The 19,176-nt window shown below is 35.2% G+C and overlaps 1 protein-coding gene across 2 annotated transcripts; it reads left to right on the forward strand.

Moving 5' to 3' along the window:
• Positions 1 to 522: 522 nt before the first annotated feature.
• LOC117064583 (ovomucoid-like) lies at positions 523 to 14,087 on the forward strand. 2 transcript variants are annotated; one of them, XM_033178627.1, is made up of 5 exons: positions 523 to 597; positions 1,006 to 1,087; positions 1,907 to 1,944; positions 13,065 to 13,180; positions 13,739 to 14,087. In XM_033178627.1, exons 2-5 carry the CDS (start codon positions 1,024 to 1,026, stop codon positions 13,782 to 13,784), a joined length of 264 nt encoding a protein of 87 aa, XP_033034518.1. In that variant the 5' UTR covers positions 523 to 597; positions 1,006 to 1,023; the 3' UTR covers positions 13,785 to 14,087. The 2 variants fall into 2 exon arrangements, with proteins under 2 accessions (XP_033034518.1, XP_033034519.1); XM_033178628.1 differs by having other exon boundaries at positions 532 to 597; positions 993 to 1,087.
• The last annotated feature ends 5,089 nt before the right edge of the window (positions 14,088 to 19,176 follow it).

Raw genomic sequence — 19,176 nt, forward strand, 5'->3', positions numbered from 1 at the left:
CATTCTACAGCTCCAACTCAATCACCTCAAGTCTTAGCTGCATGTTTCTATCATCTTGTAGACTTACAAAAAGCACCAATGACTACAATCTAATGGAGAAAACGGAATCACAATCTTGGGGAACAACCTTAGGCATTGATATTTTCACCAAGCTTTCCAGATTCTTTTAATATCTGTCGAAGTTTTTAAACTACTGAAGTTCTATCCTTATTTGTAAATTGAAGTTCCTGGAATCCTACTTTTTTGACTTAGTTCTCGTGACTCTGAACAGTTCCCATGCTTGGAAATATTTCACGTTTTGTAGGGTGTATAAACAGGCTTATCAATTTTTTTCCTTCTCATTTGTTTGTGCCCATCAGATGAAATTGTCTGTCTGTTTACTTTCTGGTGTAGGTGTAGCTTTGATAACATTTGTATGAGGCAAATTCCCAGCACCTGCCAGTACACATGAGCCTTCTGTGTCTTATCTCTTCTGACCCATTTGTCTTCCTTATTCAGAGATATTTAAAAGAGACACCTCAACATAGTGGGGGTAGATGAGGAGGCAAGAGTGAACAAAACAGACACAATTTTCCTTTGCACCTTCTTCTTCTTGAGGTAGGTATAATAATTTGAGACATATGTTATGGTGACTTGTATGTATTGAATTGCTCTCAGGCTTTCTCCACATCATGTCCTTCTCATAATAACTATTCCAGCTTCTATGAAGGATAATTTGAACTCTCAAAATTGCATGTAATATTAAATGCCACACAGAATGTTATCTTGAGCAGTTATCCATATTTATTTGTTATTGTGCTTATTGCTTGTTGATTTTAGGGGTGGAGGAGCAAAGGGAATAGTCTTTCCTAATGAAGAGTAAAGGAATATAGAATCTCAAGGGTTGTAACTGTTCCCTCAACTGGTAGGGTACAGGAAGTAGTCCCTTTTCCAGTTCTGTTCAGTGAAGGTTTATGGGGCTCATGTCATAAAAATTCTGAACGTTTCTGTAGAAATGTCTTTCAGGGTGACTGAGAAGTTCAGATGGCTCACTTCTCATTGTGGATAAAAACCAATTTTATCATGTTGGCATTCTGTCTTCGTTCTGGTGAGTACATTTTCTATTCCTTGTAAGGGCATTTCTCATGTCCTAGAAAATTCAGGCAAGATTTGATGTCCCTTATAGCTAGATTTTTTTAAATTTTATTATACTTGAATTGGTAAATCAAATAAACAGATGACAGATGCCTTTTTAAAATTACATTGGTGGATCCCCCTCCCCATATTATAAGAAAGGAGAAACTCTACATGAATAGAAATGACCACTGAATTTAGCTAAAGTATTTAACTAAATTCTTTCCCCGTTTCTTAGATTGTATTCTCCAATGAAATTGATTAGAACAAACTTCCAGGTCTGATACTTTCAGTCATCATTTCTAACATCAAAGTGTTGTATCAGGCCAGTCTTCACTGATAACTTTTGGTACAATTAGTCTGCCTTTAAAAAATTGTTGTTTATTAACATCATTGCCAGGCAATTGTACTGGCATTGAGAAAAGCATTGAAAATAGAGGTGAAATCTTGACTTTGAGTACTTATAAATTTCCTTTATATTTGGGAGTCATATTCTTCCTTTATATTCAGTTTCCTCATTTAGAAAATGTAAAAAATAAAATAATATCTTCAAGGGAGAGTACTGCAGGTTTAAATGATAGAATGCATTTGAGACAGTATTATTTCAACTATCAGATTCAAGGCTTTTTTCACTGTTGCAATTGACTTTGTCAAATACAGTCAGTGCCAGAGAAGGCTCACTTTGTGGCTTATAGTTTCCTCATTGAAAGACCTGCATCGATGTCCTCTTAAAATAGGTGAGGATGTATAATAAGAGATACCAGATTATTTAAAATCTCTTTTATTTGTGCAGATGCTGTATTGTCTCAGTTGCCTGATGTCATGACGCCAGTAAGTGACCTCTAATTTTTTAGAAAGTAGAAAACATGTTATTTGTAAAATGTTGTTGTTGAAAAATGAACTGTTCTGTAGAAAAATGCTCACAAAAAAATTATGTATTATAAAGTAAAACACTAAGTTATTGACCCTCTCCAGGAGGAGATACAGAAATTCCATCACTACAGATTTGCTCTTATTCCTGCAGGCATCCTTCCTTATTTACTAGCTGTATGGTACTCTATTTTGTGGAAATACAAGATAATCCAGTCTGTTATACTAGCATGTAAATTGTCTCTAAGATTTTACAATTACAAATAATGTTTCACTGAATAAAAGTATGAATATGTATTTTCAAAGTAAATTTCTAGATGTGGGAGTACTAGGATATAATGTAAAAATATATGTAATTTTTCTAGATATTGCCATAAATTTTACTACATTGGAAAAAGTATCCTTTATAAGGGTTGTCCTCATTTTCATTCTCATTAACAATGAGAGTGCCTTGGTCTCCACAGCCTTGTCACCAAAGTGACCTGTCAAGGATGTCCCCTTAATTTGTATAACTTTATGGGTTACATGTGTAATTTGTTACATGCACAGGTTTTGTAGTGGTGAAGTCAGGGTTTTTAGATTATCCATCATACAATAAGTTACATTGTATCATTAAATGATTTCTCATCATCCTCCCCTGCCCACCTTTCAGAGTCTCCATTGTCTGTTATTCCATACATTATGTCCTTGTGCATAAAGCTTCTACTTACAAGTGAGAACATGCAGTGTTTGTGTTTGACTTATTTCACTTGAGATATTGGCCTCCAGTTCAATCCATGTTGCTGCAAAAGACATGATATCTTTCATATGGATGAGTAGTATTCCCTTTTGTATATATGCCACATTTTCTTTGTCCAGTCATCTGTGGATGGACACTGAGTTGATTTCATATCTTTCCTAATTTGAATAGTACTATGACAAACATATGATTGCAGGTAGTGTTTTGATACAATTATTTATTTTCCTTTTGGTAGATTCCCAGTAGTGGGATTGCTGGATCAAATGGCAGTTCTGTTTTTGGTTCTGTGAGAAATCTCCATACTGGTTTCCATAGAAATTGTACCAATTTACATTCCCATCAACAGTGTATAAGAGTTTCCTTTTCCTCAAATTCTCATCAACATCTGTTATTTCTGTTTTTTTAGTAATAACCATTCTGACTGGTTTAAGATGATATCTCCTTGTGACTTTAATTTGCAGTTCTTTGGTGATTAGTGATGTTGAGCATTTTTTCATATGCTTGTTGGCCATTTGTATGTCTTCTTTTGTATAATGTCTATTTTTGTCCTTTCCCGATTTTTGATGAGATTATTAGATTTTGGTTGTTCAGTTATTTGAATTCTTTGTAAATTCTGGATATTAATCTCCTGTAAGAGTCATAGTATGGAGGTATTTTCTCCCATTCTAAAGGTTGTCTGTTCACTTTGTTATTTGTTTTGCTTTTCAGAGACTTTTTAGTTTAATTAGGTCATATTTATTTATTTTGTTTTTGTCACATTTGCTGTTGAGATTTTGGTCATGAGTTCTTCACCCAGACCAATGTTGTTTTTGTTTTTGTTTTTGTTGTTTCATGCTTACTATGGCTTTGATTATTCATTCTTTTTCTTGTTTCCGCATGAATTTTAGAATTGTTTTCATTATTTCTGTGAAAAATGACAATATTGGCATTTTTATAGGAGTTGCACTGAATCTGAAGATTACTTTGGGAAATATCGTTATTTTAATAATACTAATTTTTTCGGTCTTTAAACATGGGAAGTTTTTCTACTCTTTTGTGTCTTTTATAATTTATTTTATCAGTATTTTGTAGTTTTCCTTGTAGATATATTTTGTCTCTGTCATAAATTATATTCCTCGGTATTTTTTTTTTTTTTGCAGGTATTGTAAATGGGGTTGCCTTCTTTGTCAAGGATTTTAAATTTCTGTAGATCTTTTTAAGTGATCATAAAATTTTTATTTTTATTTTTCTAAATATGGTAAAATTGAACATCCTTTCACGTATTTCAGAAACATTTCTCCAAGTTCTAGAGGAAAGTTTTTGTTCATATATTTTAAAGGTTTTATCTTGGGCATTAATTTTTTAAAACCCCTTTTTGTTTATGAGTTTGAATGTCATAATCACTTTATTATGCTATCATGTCAAAAATATTGACAGTGTTTTATAACTTGATTATCATGTTTGTTTACCATGCAAACATTTTAGGTAGTTAAATTTTTCATTCTTTTTGTACGTAAAAATAGATTTTGGATTATATTTAGAAAATTTCCAACCTTCTAGTTTTAGAGGTTCATTCTTGTTGGCTTCTAGTGTTTTTGTTGTTTCATGTTTACACTTAACTCTCTGGTATCCTTGGAGTTATTTTTTGCCATAATATGAAGTTTATCTCAAATTATATCTTTTCTAAATAACAAATAAATTTTCCCTGGATCATTTATTAAAATGTCCATCTTTGAGACAGTGACTTGATGTGTCACCTTTAGCATATACTAAGTTTCCAAATGCACTTTGGTGTCTTTATTGACTTTCTATTCTATCCTGCTTTTGTACCTGCTTATTTGATCTGTAAGATATTTTTCAAATTATAGAAATTTTACAAAATATCTCAACATCCAGTAAAGAAACTTCACCCAGTTTATAGCTATTGTCTTCCAGCATTTTTCTATTGTTGAATATCTATTTTTACCTTGTAAAATAGACATCACTTAAAGATGTTCAATAATCTTATCCAAGAACATAAAATGTCTTTCCAATTATCCAAGTATACATTTGTGGTTTGGGGGAAAATTTTATTATTCTTCATGTAAGATTCACCCATTACTTGTTAACTGTATTCCTAGCTATTTTATTATATTTGTTGTCATTTTAAAAAAGATTTCTCTAACTTTGCTTGTGTTTCTGTCAGTCTTCCCTAGTAGGCCTAGAAACTAATAAGTTATCTACACATTGCAAGAGAAACCCATTAGTTAGCTGTAGTTCCTTTAACTCCTTTAACTGTTTGGATAATTAAGTCCAAAGAGATGAGGACTATCCCTAAAACCTTAGGGAAGGACTGTCCAGGTAAACTGAGATTCAGCATGAGTGTCTGGATCAGTTCATTCAAAAACAAAAATATACTGGGAGTCTGGGTGTACAGATATACAAAAGAAAGCATTCTTTAAGTGTAACACTGTGAACCAAGGAGCATATTCAAGGACTTGGGTCAATATTGTGTAAGAATTAAAAAATTTTGGGTGAATTGGGACTACTGCCGCATTAGCTGACCCTGTAATGCATTCCCCATTTGGTTTCTTTACAAGTTAAATGGAGGCATTACACGGAAACTGACAGGATTGTAATATTATATACTTTAGAAACTTCATTATTAGGAAATGGATGCCCCTCTGAGCCTCAGGTAACAGAAGATACTGTTTTTTCTCTGGGTAATTAACACTAGGTTTTAAAACCACCTGGACTGGGGTACATTAGCAGTTCTGCTTGGAACTTCCATGTCCGAAACAGAGGAGTCTACTTGGAAAGCAGTATGTGGTGGAAAGGAGGTCTTTTCCTGGTCTGTGCTAAGGCAAACACTCAGAGATAGGAAAAGTGCTCCTTTACCTGTTGACTTCTCATGAGACACCCCAAACAAACTGTGGCCTATAATTGGCACAGTAAGTCTCTCTGCAGTAGAGGGATAGGACACTCAGGCATGAGTAAAAACCTGTGGAAAAACATATGGTCCTCCATGGTGTAACCAGTGGGGTGAGTGAATCTCCTAAATTTTGGTTCCTAATCAATTCTTGTTGCTTCACAAGAGTGGGAAGACAGTGGCCCTGAGAAATGAGTTAAAACTGAGTAGGCTGTTCCCGTATCCAATAAGAACTCAGTATTTTCGCCTAGCACATCTCCTCTGTGGAGATGGCAAAGTGTCCAGTGGTAGCCTTAGAGGACCTCAGACCCTGACAGTCCTCCACTTTCTCAGCCATTTTGGGCCTAGGTCACTCAGAATTCCTCTTATGGTTGGTGCTATCTTTCTTCCAGTGGCCTTCTTGCTTCCAGAGGGCATGCTGATTTTGGCCTAGAAGCCAGCAAGTAGGGGGCTCTCATCTGAGTGTTCTAGACATTGATCTCACTGCATTTCCTTGAAGTGAGTAACCCTGAGGCAGCAGGAGGCCTAAGGCAGCCACTAACAATTGTGCTTTTGGGCCAATTCTTTTGGTTTTTGCATCTTCCTCTGCCATGTCCCTTTATTGTAAACCTCAAAAGCAATGTTTAAGAGTTGGCTCATGAGGGTTTGGGATCCCATTGCTACGTTTTGTAACTTCCTTCTAATGTCAGGGGCAGATAGTAGTAAAATGCACACCCAGGAGAGCTGACCCTTCTGCGGAGCCTGGGTCTTTGTTAGTGTGTTTCCTGAGTGCCTCAACTAAACAGCCCTGAAATGGAGCAGGAGTTTTATCTTTTTCCTGAGTTATTTCTCTCACCTTATCATAATTGACTTGCTTAACCACATGCTTTTTCATCCAGTCTATTAACTAAGTTAACATATGGCGTTTGCATTCAAGATCTGGAGATCCTCTCTGGTAATCCCACTGAGGGTCTAGATCTAGAACTGCAGCTCCTCCCAAGTGGTAAATGACATGTCCTGGATTTCATGCATCTACTCCATCTGCATGTTTATGAGCAGGACCTAGAGTCTTTGTTTTCCCTCTACAGTACAAGTGGACAATAATATCTGCGTGTCATGCCAAGTTAAATCAAAAGACATAGTAAACTTAACAAACTCCTCTACAAACGTCCCTGTGTCCTCTGAAAACTGACCAAATCTTTCCTTGCATGAAGCCAAATCAGACATGGAAAAAGGCACATACTGATTGTTCCTCTATCTCCATCAGCTACTTCCCGCAATGGACACAAGTTTGATTTGGGGAACTGATATGGGGCCCCACTTCTGGTAGTACTGGTTGGTCTTACTTCCCCCAGCAGTGGGGTATAGGGACCAGAATTTGTTGAATAAGTGGGGAGGGTTTCTGATGACCTTGTGGTGGAATCCTGTACTGCATACCTAGTGGGGCTCACCACAGCACTAGGGGACTTGGGAGGCTCTGAAGTGGGGCACACAGACCTCTTAGGGGATGCAGCAAGGAGGGGGTCATCTAAGTTATCTGATGTGGTTTCTGGGTACATGGGTGTAGCCAGAAACATATTACAGCTAGCCCTTAAGTTAGGATCCTGACAGGAGGTCATAAAAAACCTGCACACAGACAACTTTTTTTCCCATTTCATTTCTGTTTTACAAAACAAATCTAATTGTACAATATCATTATAATGTAAAGAACCATGTCTAGGCCAAATCTGTTGGTTGGCCAATTCGTATTGAACCTTAACATTATTGTAATAGAAAATGAATTTTTTTTTCTTTTTCACCTTGTCTATTAATCTGAACTTATTCCAGTTGCCTAAAAGACATCCAGTGATGAGACTTTTGGGATGCTTGCTGTTGTCCCCATGTCTAGTAAGGCTCACCACAAGAGGTTTCAGTTAGCCGAAGTTTAGCAAATGCCTACTTACTTTTCCCTTTTATCTTCTCACTTTCTTTAGATAGCAAGGAGTTACAGAAGCAGATTAGGAGCCTTAAATTAGCAATTGGATGTTAAGCCTAAATTCTAGAGAGATCATAGAGATCGAGGCTTATGCAGAGAGAGGGGCTAATCAAATGGGGACTGTGGAATGGAGGAAAAGAAAGGTAAACAGCATTGCCCCAGGGGAGACCTCAGAAGCTCTCACCTGCCAGAGAACCTACCCCGTAGTGAAGACACTGAAAAAAATACTCTAGTGTCTACCTGTTTACCACTATAGGAGGCTGTTCATCAGACCAGGTGCCTGAGAACTTCCAGTTCCTTTGACTAAGAGAGGCTTGAGCAAGGAAGTTGTTACGACAGCACACGGGAAAGGACTAGAAACTAGCTAGTAAGAAAATACCTTTAACTCGAGGGTGGAAAAAAGCAAGACCAGTATTTCCCTAGGCAGAGGGGCTATAACCAACAATCCTAGAGGGAAATGTCAGCATCTACTACTCCGGAGAATCTAGGGGGCAGCCAGAATATCAGTGCTGAAAACTCAGAATGCCCAAGTTTCAGCCTATGAGGGTCCCCTCACCAAATGGCAAAAACCTTGGGGTAACCATGGGGCAGCCAACAGTGAACCCAAGAACAAGTTAGGGTCACAGAACAACGTGACTCTGGCATCCCAGAGTCAACACAATGGGGGACCTCTCACAACCAAGTGTCCTGCCTAAGTTACCCACATACAATTAACAGAAAGTTAAAAAAGCAAACATAAAACTGTACACATTTTAGGACTGAAAATGAAATGACTGATGGAACAATACAATGGAGTCAGAAGAGAAAGAACCAGGGGAAGTGGTGACAAGAATGTGCTTTACGGCAAACAATGAGGGACTTCCAATTGATCACCTAGCCAAAGGCTTTGATTTTATTCTCCCCATAATATGGGGGTGGAATCAGAAGAGATACTTACTCATCTGGTGAGTGAAATGGCGCTGGAATGGTGCTGACTCACCTATCACATGGGACCTGGGTGAGATCTTTCCAGGATATCTCACTTTGGGTGGGCTCTCCTTGGAGGCTGCAGTGGGGGCACCTGCACTAGGCAGTAACCCACTGGGCTGCCAGGCAGAGAGGTAGGCACCTCACATCGCAGCAGCACTACAGTCCATTTGCCCATCTGATTGGCTCCACTACCTGCCAGGGAAAAAGATGGTTAGTGTTGGTGTTAAAACTGTTTTGCTGCCTCTTGACTTCTTGTCCTGCTGACTGATCTCCGCCCTGCCAACTGCCATCCTGCCAGTTGCCTTCCTGCCCTATAATTACTGTCCCACTGCTGGCTAACTGCATCTGGCTGATCGCTGACTCCTAGACTGACACACTAGGATCGCCAACTACCATCTCTCATGAAGGTATCTTCTTTCTTCACCCCACATTAGGTGCCAGGCTGATGCATGGCAGGCAAGCATCCAAATGGGGCTTAGTCCATGAGGGCTTCTGGCTTTGCTCAGGAAAAAATTCAAGGGCAAGCCAGAGGTAAAAGAAAATAGCTTTATTGAAGACGCAGTGTTATAGCTCCAGCAGTGTTATGGTTCTGTGACTGCTTCTGCAGAGCAGGGCTACCCTATAGACAGACAGAGTAAGCTCAGGACAATTTTGCAGTCACACTTATATGCACTTTAAATTGCATGCAGATAAAGGAGAGGTTTGTGCAGAAATTTCTAGAAAAAAGATAGTAACCCTTGGGTCATTGTGTCATTGCCATGGAAAGGGTTGGTAATGCCTGGTTATTGCCATGGCAACACAAAATTGATGTGGCACACTGGTCGGCATGTCTGATTGAAAGTTGCTTTTGCCCTGCTTTAGCTAATCCTCAATCTGATCCGGTGTTCAAGCCCTGCCTCCGGAGTCAAGTCCCACCTCCTATCTCAGTAACTGTTGTGCCTTCTTTGAGGATTGCAGCTCTTAGCATCCCAAAGTATCACTCTTTGTCATATTTAATGACTTTTTTTTTGAGATGGAGTCTTGCTGTGTCACCCAGGCAGGAGTGCAGTGGCATGATCTTGGCTCACTGCAACCTCTGCTTCCCCGGTTCAAGTGATTCTCCTGCCTCAGCCTCCCGAGTAGCTGGGATTGCAGCTGCGTGTCACCACGCCCGGCTAATTTTTTGTATTTTTAGTAGAGCTGGAGTTTCACCATATGAGCCAGGATGGTCTTGATCTCTTGACCTCGTGATCCGCCTGACTCGGCCTCCCAAAGTGTTGGGATTACAGGCGGGAGCCACCGCGCCCAGCCTGTTTAATGACTTTTGACTTGAACTCTAGTTTGTTTGATAGTGGAAGTACAACACAGGATTTTTAATTTTATCCTTATCCTTGGCACATATTTGCCTATTTTTAAAAATCTTTAATTGTAAAATTCACTGAGTTTTGGGAGTATATCATATACATAGCATAGAGTAGGTACTGTTACATATGTGAAATATATATGTATTTATTTAAATATATATTTATTTAAATATATATTTAATATATATTTATTTATTATATATTATATATATCTAAACAAAGTGAAATCTGTTTATATCTGTTTATTTTAATTGATGAGTATGGTGCATATGTGCTTATTGATATGACAGATAGATACATTTGGTCTCAATAATGTTATATAATGTGTTGTTAAAATTACTATGCTTTTTAATGCTCTATTATTGGTGCTTCTTGTGTAATTTGTTTTCTTTCTTTTTATGTTCAATGAAGCATTTAACATTGAGATCATTTTCATTTTTGTTCTAGTAATTAGTCTTATACCTTTTAAATTCATGCAGTTCTCAGTGTGTTAAAGTATTTATTTATTTATTGAGTGTCTGGTTTGCTTGGGTTTCATGGTATTTGTTTCCTCTTATCTATTTACTATAGAAAAGCAATGACCTTCACTATACTCTCTATTTTTCCTTTCTTGTATTTAAAAATTGCATAATTTTACTTTTTCAGAATAAAAATGTATGTATTTTTTCACATTTCATTCACTTGTGTTTTATATAAAGTCAGAATTAAATATTTAAACACTCACAATCATTCCTTTGGTAAACATTGCCCCGTAATCTTTTGTTTGGAGAACCTTGCCCATTCGTAAGTTGCTAAAGTACAGCTCAATATTGCTTGAGTAAGCATGATTTTTCTTTTGCTGTGATATTTATTGAAATCTATTCTTAATTGGACACTTTTAACTGAATTTTTTTTTTCTGAAATATGTTCATTTTTACCTGATATCTCTTCCCTGATTTCAATCAAGGGTTGTTTCACATATTTTTTTAACAGATCAGTTTTATCCAGGGCCTCAATTTTAGATATATATAGAGTTTGTCTTATTGTCCCCAAATACTTGTCAGATGTTATTTAATTCATTTTGTTTTGAGTGTTTCATTAAGCTTTCCTTCTGCTTCATGGTATTCTGTGTTTCAGGCTATGGAGTTTCAGCTGAGCTATGTGATTCTCAGTATTTTTGCTTGTTTGTTTTCATCTTATAAATGTTTTCTATAGGTAAAGACCACATTTTTCCCCTATGTTTTTATGGATACAGTGGTTGTCAATATGGGTGGGTTTATAAGGTACCTAGTGCCCTCTCCAATCAATAGGGCAAAATGTAGTTACTTCAGTGAGGTGATGAGAGGTGCGTATGTGTGCGTGTTGTTATCCTGTTGCACTGTGTGGGTTACCTATGTTACTGCATTGTTCCAAAGGTCCCATATGTGCTTCTTTTTACTTTTGCCACCCCGGAGGATGCCTTTCTCCACTCCATCCCTGCTTAATTTTTTGTTTTCCTCATGGAAAGGTAATGCCTTTCTGAGACTCCCACCTTGAATCTCAGTTACTTTTAATGTCTTTCCCTTAAACATGCACTTGTACTGGTGGTAATTCTCTTTTATAGTTTTTAGCAAATGATGGGCTTTCTTTGGCAGATATGAGCTGACTCTTAGATCTTCAGTTCTCCTCTTCTCTCTTTGTAGGTTTTCTTTTTTCTTCTATTGCCCTCCCTTCAACCTCTGTTCTCCCACCCGCTGTTCTCTGCAAGAGGCTTCCTTGCACTGGGAGGTCAAGTAATAATCCTACTGAAATTTGGTGATTGTTTTTGTATGTATGGGTAATGGGAAGTTAGTATTCTTATTTATTCTGTCTTCTAGCTATGCTGATTACAAGTGACTTACGTGGTTTTATTAGTTCTTGTTGTTAATTAATACTGTTTTTGGAAGATTAATAGAGAGATTAAGGTGGTCCCTGTTGCATTTGGGCTACTTGGAAGTTAAATGCATTTATTAAAAAATATTTTATTTTCTATCAGTGTATGTTTTATATTAATACATTTACTGAGACATATTTTGCATACCATGTAATTCACCCAGTTAAAATAAATTTTAATCTTTTAAAAAATTAATTTACCAAGCAGTAAAATCATCACTGTAATTGATTTTTAGAACATTTTATATCACTATGATTAGGTTCCATGTGCCCACTTACTGTTAGTCACCATTCACTGCACTTCTCACTCCAGGGAACCACTAATGCAATTTCTGTCTCTATAGATTTACCTTTTCTAGACATTTCATATACTTACGTGTTATGTGTTATTTGTGATTGGCTTCTTCACTTAGAATAATGCTTTCAATTATCCTCATATTGCAGCATAAATTGGTACTTCATTTCTTTTTATCCATCAATAAATGTCCCATTGATTGAAGATACATCACATTTATGTATCCATTTATCAGGTGATGGACATTTAAGTTTTTTCTGCTATTTGGCTATTATGAATAGATTTAAGAGCCTAAATGCATTCTAATAAAAATTTGTTTGAGAATCACATCTAAACTCATTGTAATAAAGCTACAAATCAATGAATTTAAAAAAGTGGTCTTAAGAGTACCCAGAGAAAAATAAGAATTATACAATTAAATTGTCAGCCAACTTCTCAACATCAACAATGGAAGAAAATGTTAGGCTTCAACATAGACCAAAAAATCTTAAAATCTTACATACAAAATATAGTAATGTATAAAAATGTTCACAAAATATGATAGTTTCTTTTACTAGCAGTATATGATTGACTCAAATAAGGATATAATAATTTACCTCATTAAGGTGTTAAACATTAGGATTTATACAATGTCAGTAAACAATTACGAAAGCTTTCAATGAAAGAAATCTATACTCGCTAGCATATTTTTAGAAAACAAAAATGCATGTAAGATTAAACTATGAAAAAACCCTGAATAATAAGTAGAAATTGAGTTTAATGTTTACCTCTGAAACAGTAACAGAATGAGATTTGAGAAGAGCAATTAATAGGAAGGTCTACAAAGTTTGTGAAAAAAATATATTTTTATTTCTGTTTACAAGGTTTCATTACAAGCCTTTAATAAAAACACATAGATTCTTTATTGCCTTTTTTATGTATGGTGTGTCATAATGCCATATGAAGAACATTATTTTCAGATGTACATTCTCTGATTATTTTTATTTTGTCTCTGCATTTTACAGCCAAATTGTGACACATATCCAGATCCACCATTTTCTTGCACCTATGACAGTGATCCCATCTGTGCAACTGATAAGAAAACCTATGGTAACCCATGTGCATTTTGCTTTCACCAAAAGTAAGAGCACAATAGTAAATATTTTCTTTTCTTATTTGCTGAAATAACTGTGTCAGTGTGCTAGGAACTACTGGATTCTTCTTAATCTACAACCATACATACAGTAAACAGATCCTTTTTTGCTCTATTAAAACTTAAGGAAACATCCTTGAAGTTTCTAAAAGTAGGTAAACTTTACTATGAACATGGTGCAGCTGACTTGCTTTCAAATACTCAAGTTAGTTAATATACTTCATTTAGTATAATCTTTTATAGTAACTGGAATTGGATCAATATGTTGTAAAGTGAGAGACTCAACAGTTAAACTGCATCCTTCTTATTCTCTCCTTCCTCAACTCAGGGTAGGTCCCTGTGCTGAATTGAGACTGAGATAATAGCTCCACAGCAAGAAAGAGGACATGTGCAAGGTCTAGGAAATAGCAGGGTAGAGTTGTTTGAAGAAATAAAGTTTAAGCTCTCAAACTTATGTCTTCCGCAAATGTTTAGTCAATGAGGAGCAGTTTGGACACTATGAGGGAATATGACAAACTTTTTTTTTTTTCTTTTCTCTCTCTACAGACAAAGTAACCCTGAAATTACTTTTAGTCATTGGGGTCAATGTTGAGCTTTGTGTTGTGACAGTATACAGTCATATGACTCCTCCTGTAATCCCCTTCTGCTGTTGGATTCTACAGAATATTTGTCTATAATGCCTTAAGGTCCTTAATCTACAGAAGTAGGTTAATTCTACTTGGAAGCAGGACAGACTATAAGAATTGGAATATTCTTGCAATGTGAAAATCACTTAAATTAAAAATTATAATTCTCTGTCAACGTTCAAACATTTGATGAAACTCTGAAAAATCAATAGTTTATATGTTTAAAGGATGAAACATAGATATTTCTCAATTATAAGCTTTGCTCAATAAATGTGTTGCATGGTTTTTACCTTATTAAAATGACTTTTATCGTTGTGATTTTACAATGTGGTTACACAAATATATAATATAGATGATGTCACTTACCACAATGTTTCTCAGACTTATCTTCAGTAGCTATAAAATGTTTAGATACCTAAGACACTCCCGGTTCTTATGAATCAAATTCTTCAGGAGAGGCTAGGCGCAGTGGCTCACACCTGTAATCCCAGCACTTTGGGAGGTCAAGGTGGTTGGATCACGAGGTCAGGAGTTCAAGACCAGCCTGGCCAAGATGGTGAAACCCCGTCTCTACTAAAAATTCCAAAATTACAATGTGCCTGTAATCCCAGCTACTTGGGAGGCTGAGGCAGGAGAATTGCTTGAACCTGGGGGGCAGAGATTGCAGTGAGCCGAGATCACGCGACTGCACTCCAGCCTGGGTGACAGAGCAAGACTCTGTCTAAAATAAAATAAAATAGAATAAATAAAATATTCAGGAGAAAGGTCAGGTTCCTAAAATTTAGCTGGTACCCTAGGTGAGGCAAACACTGACAGAGACTTCTAGTCCTAAAATGAGTTAACATTGAGAGGAATTCAGCTTCTATATGGAATTTTGAAGAATGTTACTGTATTTTTTCAGGTACAGATTAAGTCAATACAACAGACAATAAAGAATATGAACCTTAAGTCACTTGTGATTTTGCTTATTTTTTACATATTGGCTCTGAGGTAAGCTGATAGCCTTGGGCTGAAGGAAGCTCTGCCATCTACAACTGAAGTCTTGCATTTTGGTGTACTGTGCAGATGGTAGTTTGTTCCTCTTCACCTCTTAGCAACTGAGAATTATGCTGAATTGAAAGATGAAATATCCATTTAAAATTTATTTAAGCAAATACATACAGAATTGATATTGGAATACAACAATGTATTATAAATGCTGTATCTGGTTTATGGTTATTACCCCATAAATACTTGCAGTAGTGAATAAACATGAGAGAGGTAAAAATTGATATCTTATGTGTTTATTCTTTATTTTCTGTATTCATTATGAATTAAAGAAAGTATATTGCTATCTTAACTTGGCCTCTAATATATGTGCCTTGAACCAAGTGTTTGTCCTGTCCTTTGTATAAATCTTGTACCATACATGCTTTAGCACACAGTGATATATTTACACAAGTAGTTATTTGTTCTTTGCTGGTTGACATGTTGATTAAATACTTACTGTCTGTCAAGATTGATGCATTATTCTAGCTGTAAGATGATTAGCATAATAAGGTACAGTTACTCTCCTCAAGAGAACATGATCAATATTCCTCTCTATAATGACCTTCATAAATTTCGCTGTTTTCTGCCTTAAGCTTTAACTGGCTCTTGGATTTCAAAGTCATGGAGAGGAGACCTTATTAGTATCCCGCATTTAAATGAACATGACAGGCTTGGAGATTAGGTTTCACTTATCATTATTTATATAGCTACTCCATTTCCTATTTTACGTAACAAGAATTTATGCAGAACATTTCACTTGGAAAAGGAGTTTTATTATGTAAATTTTACATTTATTTTCAAAGATGACAGAAAATATCTAGATGTTAATTCAGTGAAGATACAATAATTATCTAGATGTTAATTCAATGAAGATACAATAACTTCTTGAAACATACACAATTTGAATAAGTGGTGAGAGAATAAAATGTTTTTTGATATAACTTAAAGGTAAGTGACAGAGATTATGCTTTACATTAACTAGACTGAGCAGTTCTTTTATCATTGCAACTTTTATTATAGATTAAATGGAACATGTACAGGTTTGTTATATGGGTATGCTGAGGGACACTGAGGTTTGGGTTACAAGGGATCAAAAACTTATTCAGAGAAATAATAAGAAAATACTTTTTAAAACCTGTGAAAAATATAAATATCCAGGTACAGAAAAATCTTAGAATGCCAAACAGATTCAATCCAAATAAGACTACCCCAAGGCACGCAGAAGTCAAACTTTCAAAGTCAAGAATAAACAGAAAATCATAAAAGCAATGATAAGAAGCACATAATGTATAAAGGAACTCCAGTTTGTGTGTCAATATACTTCTTAACAGAAATCATACAGGCCAGGAGGAAGTGAAACAACATTTTTAAAGGACTCAAAGAAACAAACTGCCATCCAAGAATATTGTAACCAGCAAAAATATCATTCGAATATGAAGGAGATGTAAAGCCTTTTCAAGACAAACAAAAGTGGAGAGAATTCACTACCAGTAGACTCGTCTTTCAAGAAATGCTAAAAGGAGTTTATCAAACTGAAAGGAAAAAAACCCTAATGTGCAAAAGAAGATCTTCAAGATGTAAAACTCACTGGTAAAAGTTAAGTATGCAGAAAATTCCAGAATACTGTATTAATGTACTTGTGATGTTTAATTCACTGCTAACTCTAACATGAATCCTCTAACTACAACAACCTGTTACAAGTTAAGTAATATACAAATATGTAAATTGAGACAACTGTAAGTCAAAATGTGGGAAGAGGGATGAAGTTAAAGAATTTCATTGTGTATTTTTATTTCCTTTGCTTCTGTTTTCAAATTTGTGATCTGAGATAAGCTGTCATCTCTTTAAAATAACTTGTTATCTGTAACAGATGTTTTTTGTAAGTCTCAAGGTAACCACAATGCATAAACATACAACTTAATCATTAAAAACAAAAAGCAGCAAATTAAAACATACTATCAGAAATAATTGTCTAGCCATAAAGAAAGACCTTATGAAGGGAAGAAAGGGAGAGTCTCAAAACAATCAGAAATCAAGCAACAAAATGGCAGAAGTGAGTCCTTACTTATCATTAATAACAATAAATAAAAATTGTCTTCATTCTCCAATTAAAAGGCATAGGGTGGCTAAATAGATAAAGAAGCAAGACCCAACTATATATTGCCTTGCAGAAACCCATTTTATCTATAAAACGCACATAAGCTGAAAGTGAGGGGGTGAAAAATCTTATGAAACTGAAAGTTATGAAAAGAAGGAGTAGCCACTTGTATGAGATAAGTAGACTACAACTTAGGAATATAAAAAAGACAAGGAGGGCCACATAGGATAAAGATGCCAATTCAGCAAGAGGATATACCAATTCTAAATATCTATGCATCCAAGTACATAAAGTAAACATTAATAAAATTAAACAGTAAGATAATCAGTAACGCAATAATACTAGCAGACATTAACACCATACTCTCAGTAATGAACAGACCTTCCAGACAGAATATTAACAACAAGAAAAAGAAGTGTTAAACTGCACACTATATCTTATAATCTTAACTGATATTTACAAAACATTTCACCAGCTGCTGAGAAATACACATTCTTTTCATTGGCACATGGAACATTTTCCAGAGTAGAAAATACCTTAGGCCACAAAACAGGTTTGTAGAAATTTGAAAAAAATAGATATTATATCACATATCTTTTTCTGACTAAAATGGAATAAAAGTAGAAATCAGTAACAGGAGGGACCTCAGAAAATAAACAAACACATCATTAAAATAAAATAACATACTCTTGAATGACCAATGCATTAATGAATAAATTTAAGAAGAAAATTTAAATATTGTGGAAGCAAATAAAAATGGAAATGCAATATACTAAATATCTATGGAATACAGCAAAAACAGTGTTAAGAGAAAAGTTTCTACCAATGGACACCTATAACAAAAAAAGTAGAAACACTTTAAATAAATGACCTAATTATTCAGCAGAAAGCATTAGAAAATTAAGAACAAATCTAAATTAGTAATATAGTAAATTTAGAACTAATTCTAAAATTAGTAGAAGCAAAGAAATAATAAAGATCAGGGTGAAAATAAATAATATTGAGACTAAAGAAACACAGATTTACAAAAAAATTGACAAAACTTTAGCTAGAATAATTCAGAAAAATTGAGAGAGAGCTTCAATAAATGAAGTCAGAAACAAAAAAGAAATTATAACTGAGACCTGAGAAACAAAAACAATGATTAAAAAACAATTATGAAGAACTATATGGCAACAAATGGAAAAAGTTAGATGAAATGAATATATTCCTGAAGAAATAAAATCTATGAAGATTAAACTATGAAGTAATAGAAAGCCTCAAAAGCCAGTAATGTGTAACAGGATTGAAGCCATAATAACGAAGTCTTCAAAGTAAGAAAATCCCAGGACCTGATGAACGCACTGCAGAATTCTACCAGGCATGTTAAAAACTAATCCAATCCTACACACACTCCTCAAAAAAAAATTAAACAGGATTAGCAGGAAATACTTCCAGATTCATTCTACAAGACCAACATTACCCAGGACCAAAATCCAACAATGGTACAACAAAAAAATATAACTACAGGTCCATATCGCCAAGGAACAGAGATACACACTCCTCAAGGAAATACTAGCACACTGAATTCAGCAATGTATTAAAAGCATCACTCATCATGATTAAGTAGGATTTATCCCAATAATGCCAAGATGGTTCAACATATGCACATAAATATATGTGATACATTACATTAACAAAAGAAAGACAAAAAACAGTCCTATGATTATTTCAATTGTTTACAGAAAAGCATTTGATAAATTTAAAGATCACTTTATGATAAAAGCCCTCATCAAAATGGGTATAGAAGAAACATACCACAAAATTATAAGGATCATATGTGACAAACTCACAGCTACCACTTTACTGAATGAGAAACAATTGAAGATCTTTCCTCCAAAGACTGGAAAAGAAGAATGCTCACTTTACTGGTATTATTCAACATACTACTAGTAGTTCTGGCCAGGGCAGTTTTTTTTTTTTTTTTTTCTCTTGCAGTTTTTTTCTCTCTGCAAGAGAAAAAAAAAAAAAAATGAGCAACCAGATTGGAAAGAAAAAGTTAAATTAGCCCTGTTTGCTGATGACATGATCTTATACCTACAAAAACCAGAAGACTCCACCAAAAAAACTGTTAAAAGCAATTTCCAATTCAGTGAAGTTTTAGGATACAACAGGCAATACTAGATGCTGGGACTGAAATTCCATTAACAAAAACTACAAAAAGAATAAAATATCTAGGAATCAATTTAACC

Source organism: Trachypithecus francoisi, unplaced genomic scaffold (genome assembly GCF_009764315.1).
Source record: "Trachypithecus francoisi isolate TF-2019V2 unplaced genomic scaffold, Tfra_2.0 Lachesis_group2, whole genome shotgun sequence".
Classification (NCBI taxonomy): Eukaryota; Metazoa; Chordata; class Mammalia; order Primates; family Cercopithecidae; genus Trachypithecus; species Trachypithecus francoisi.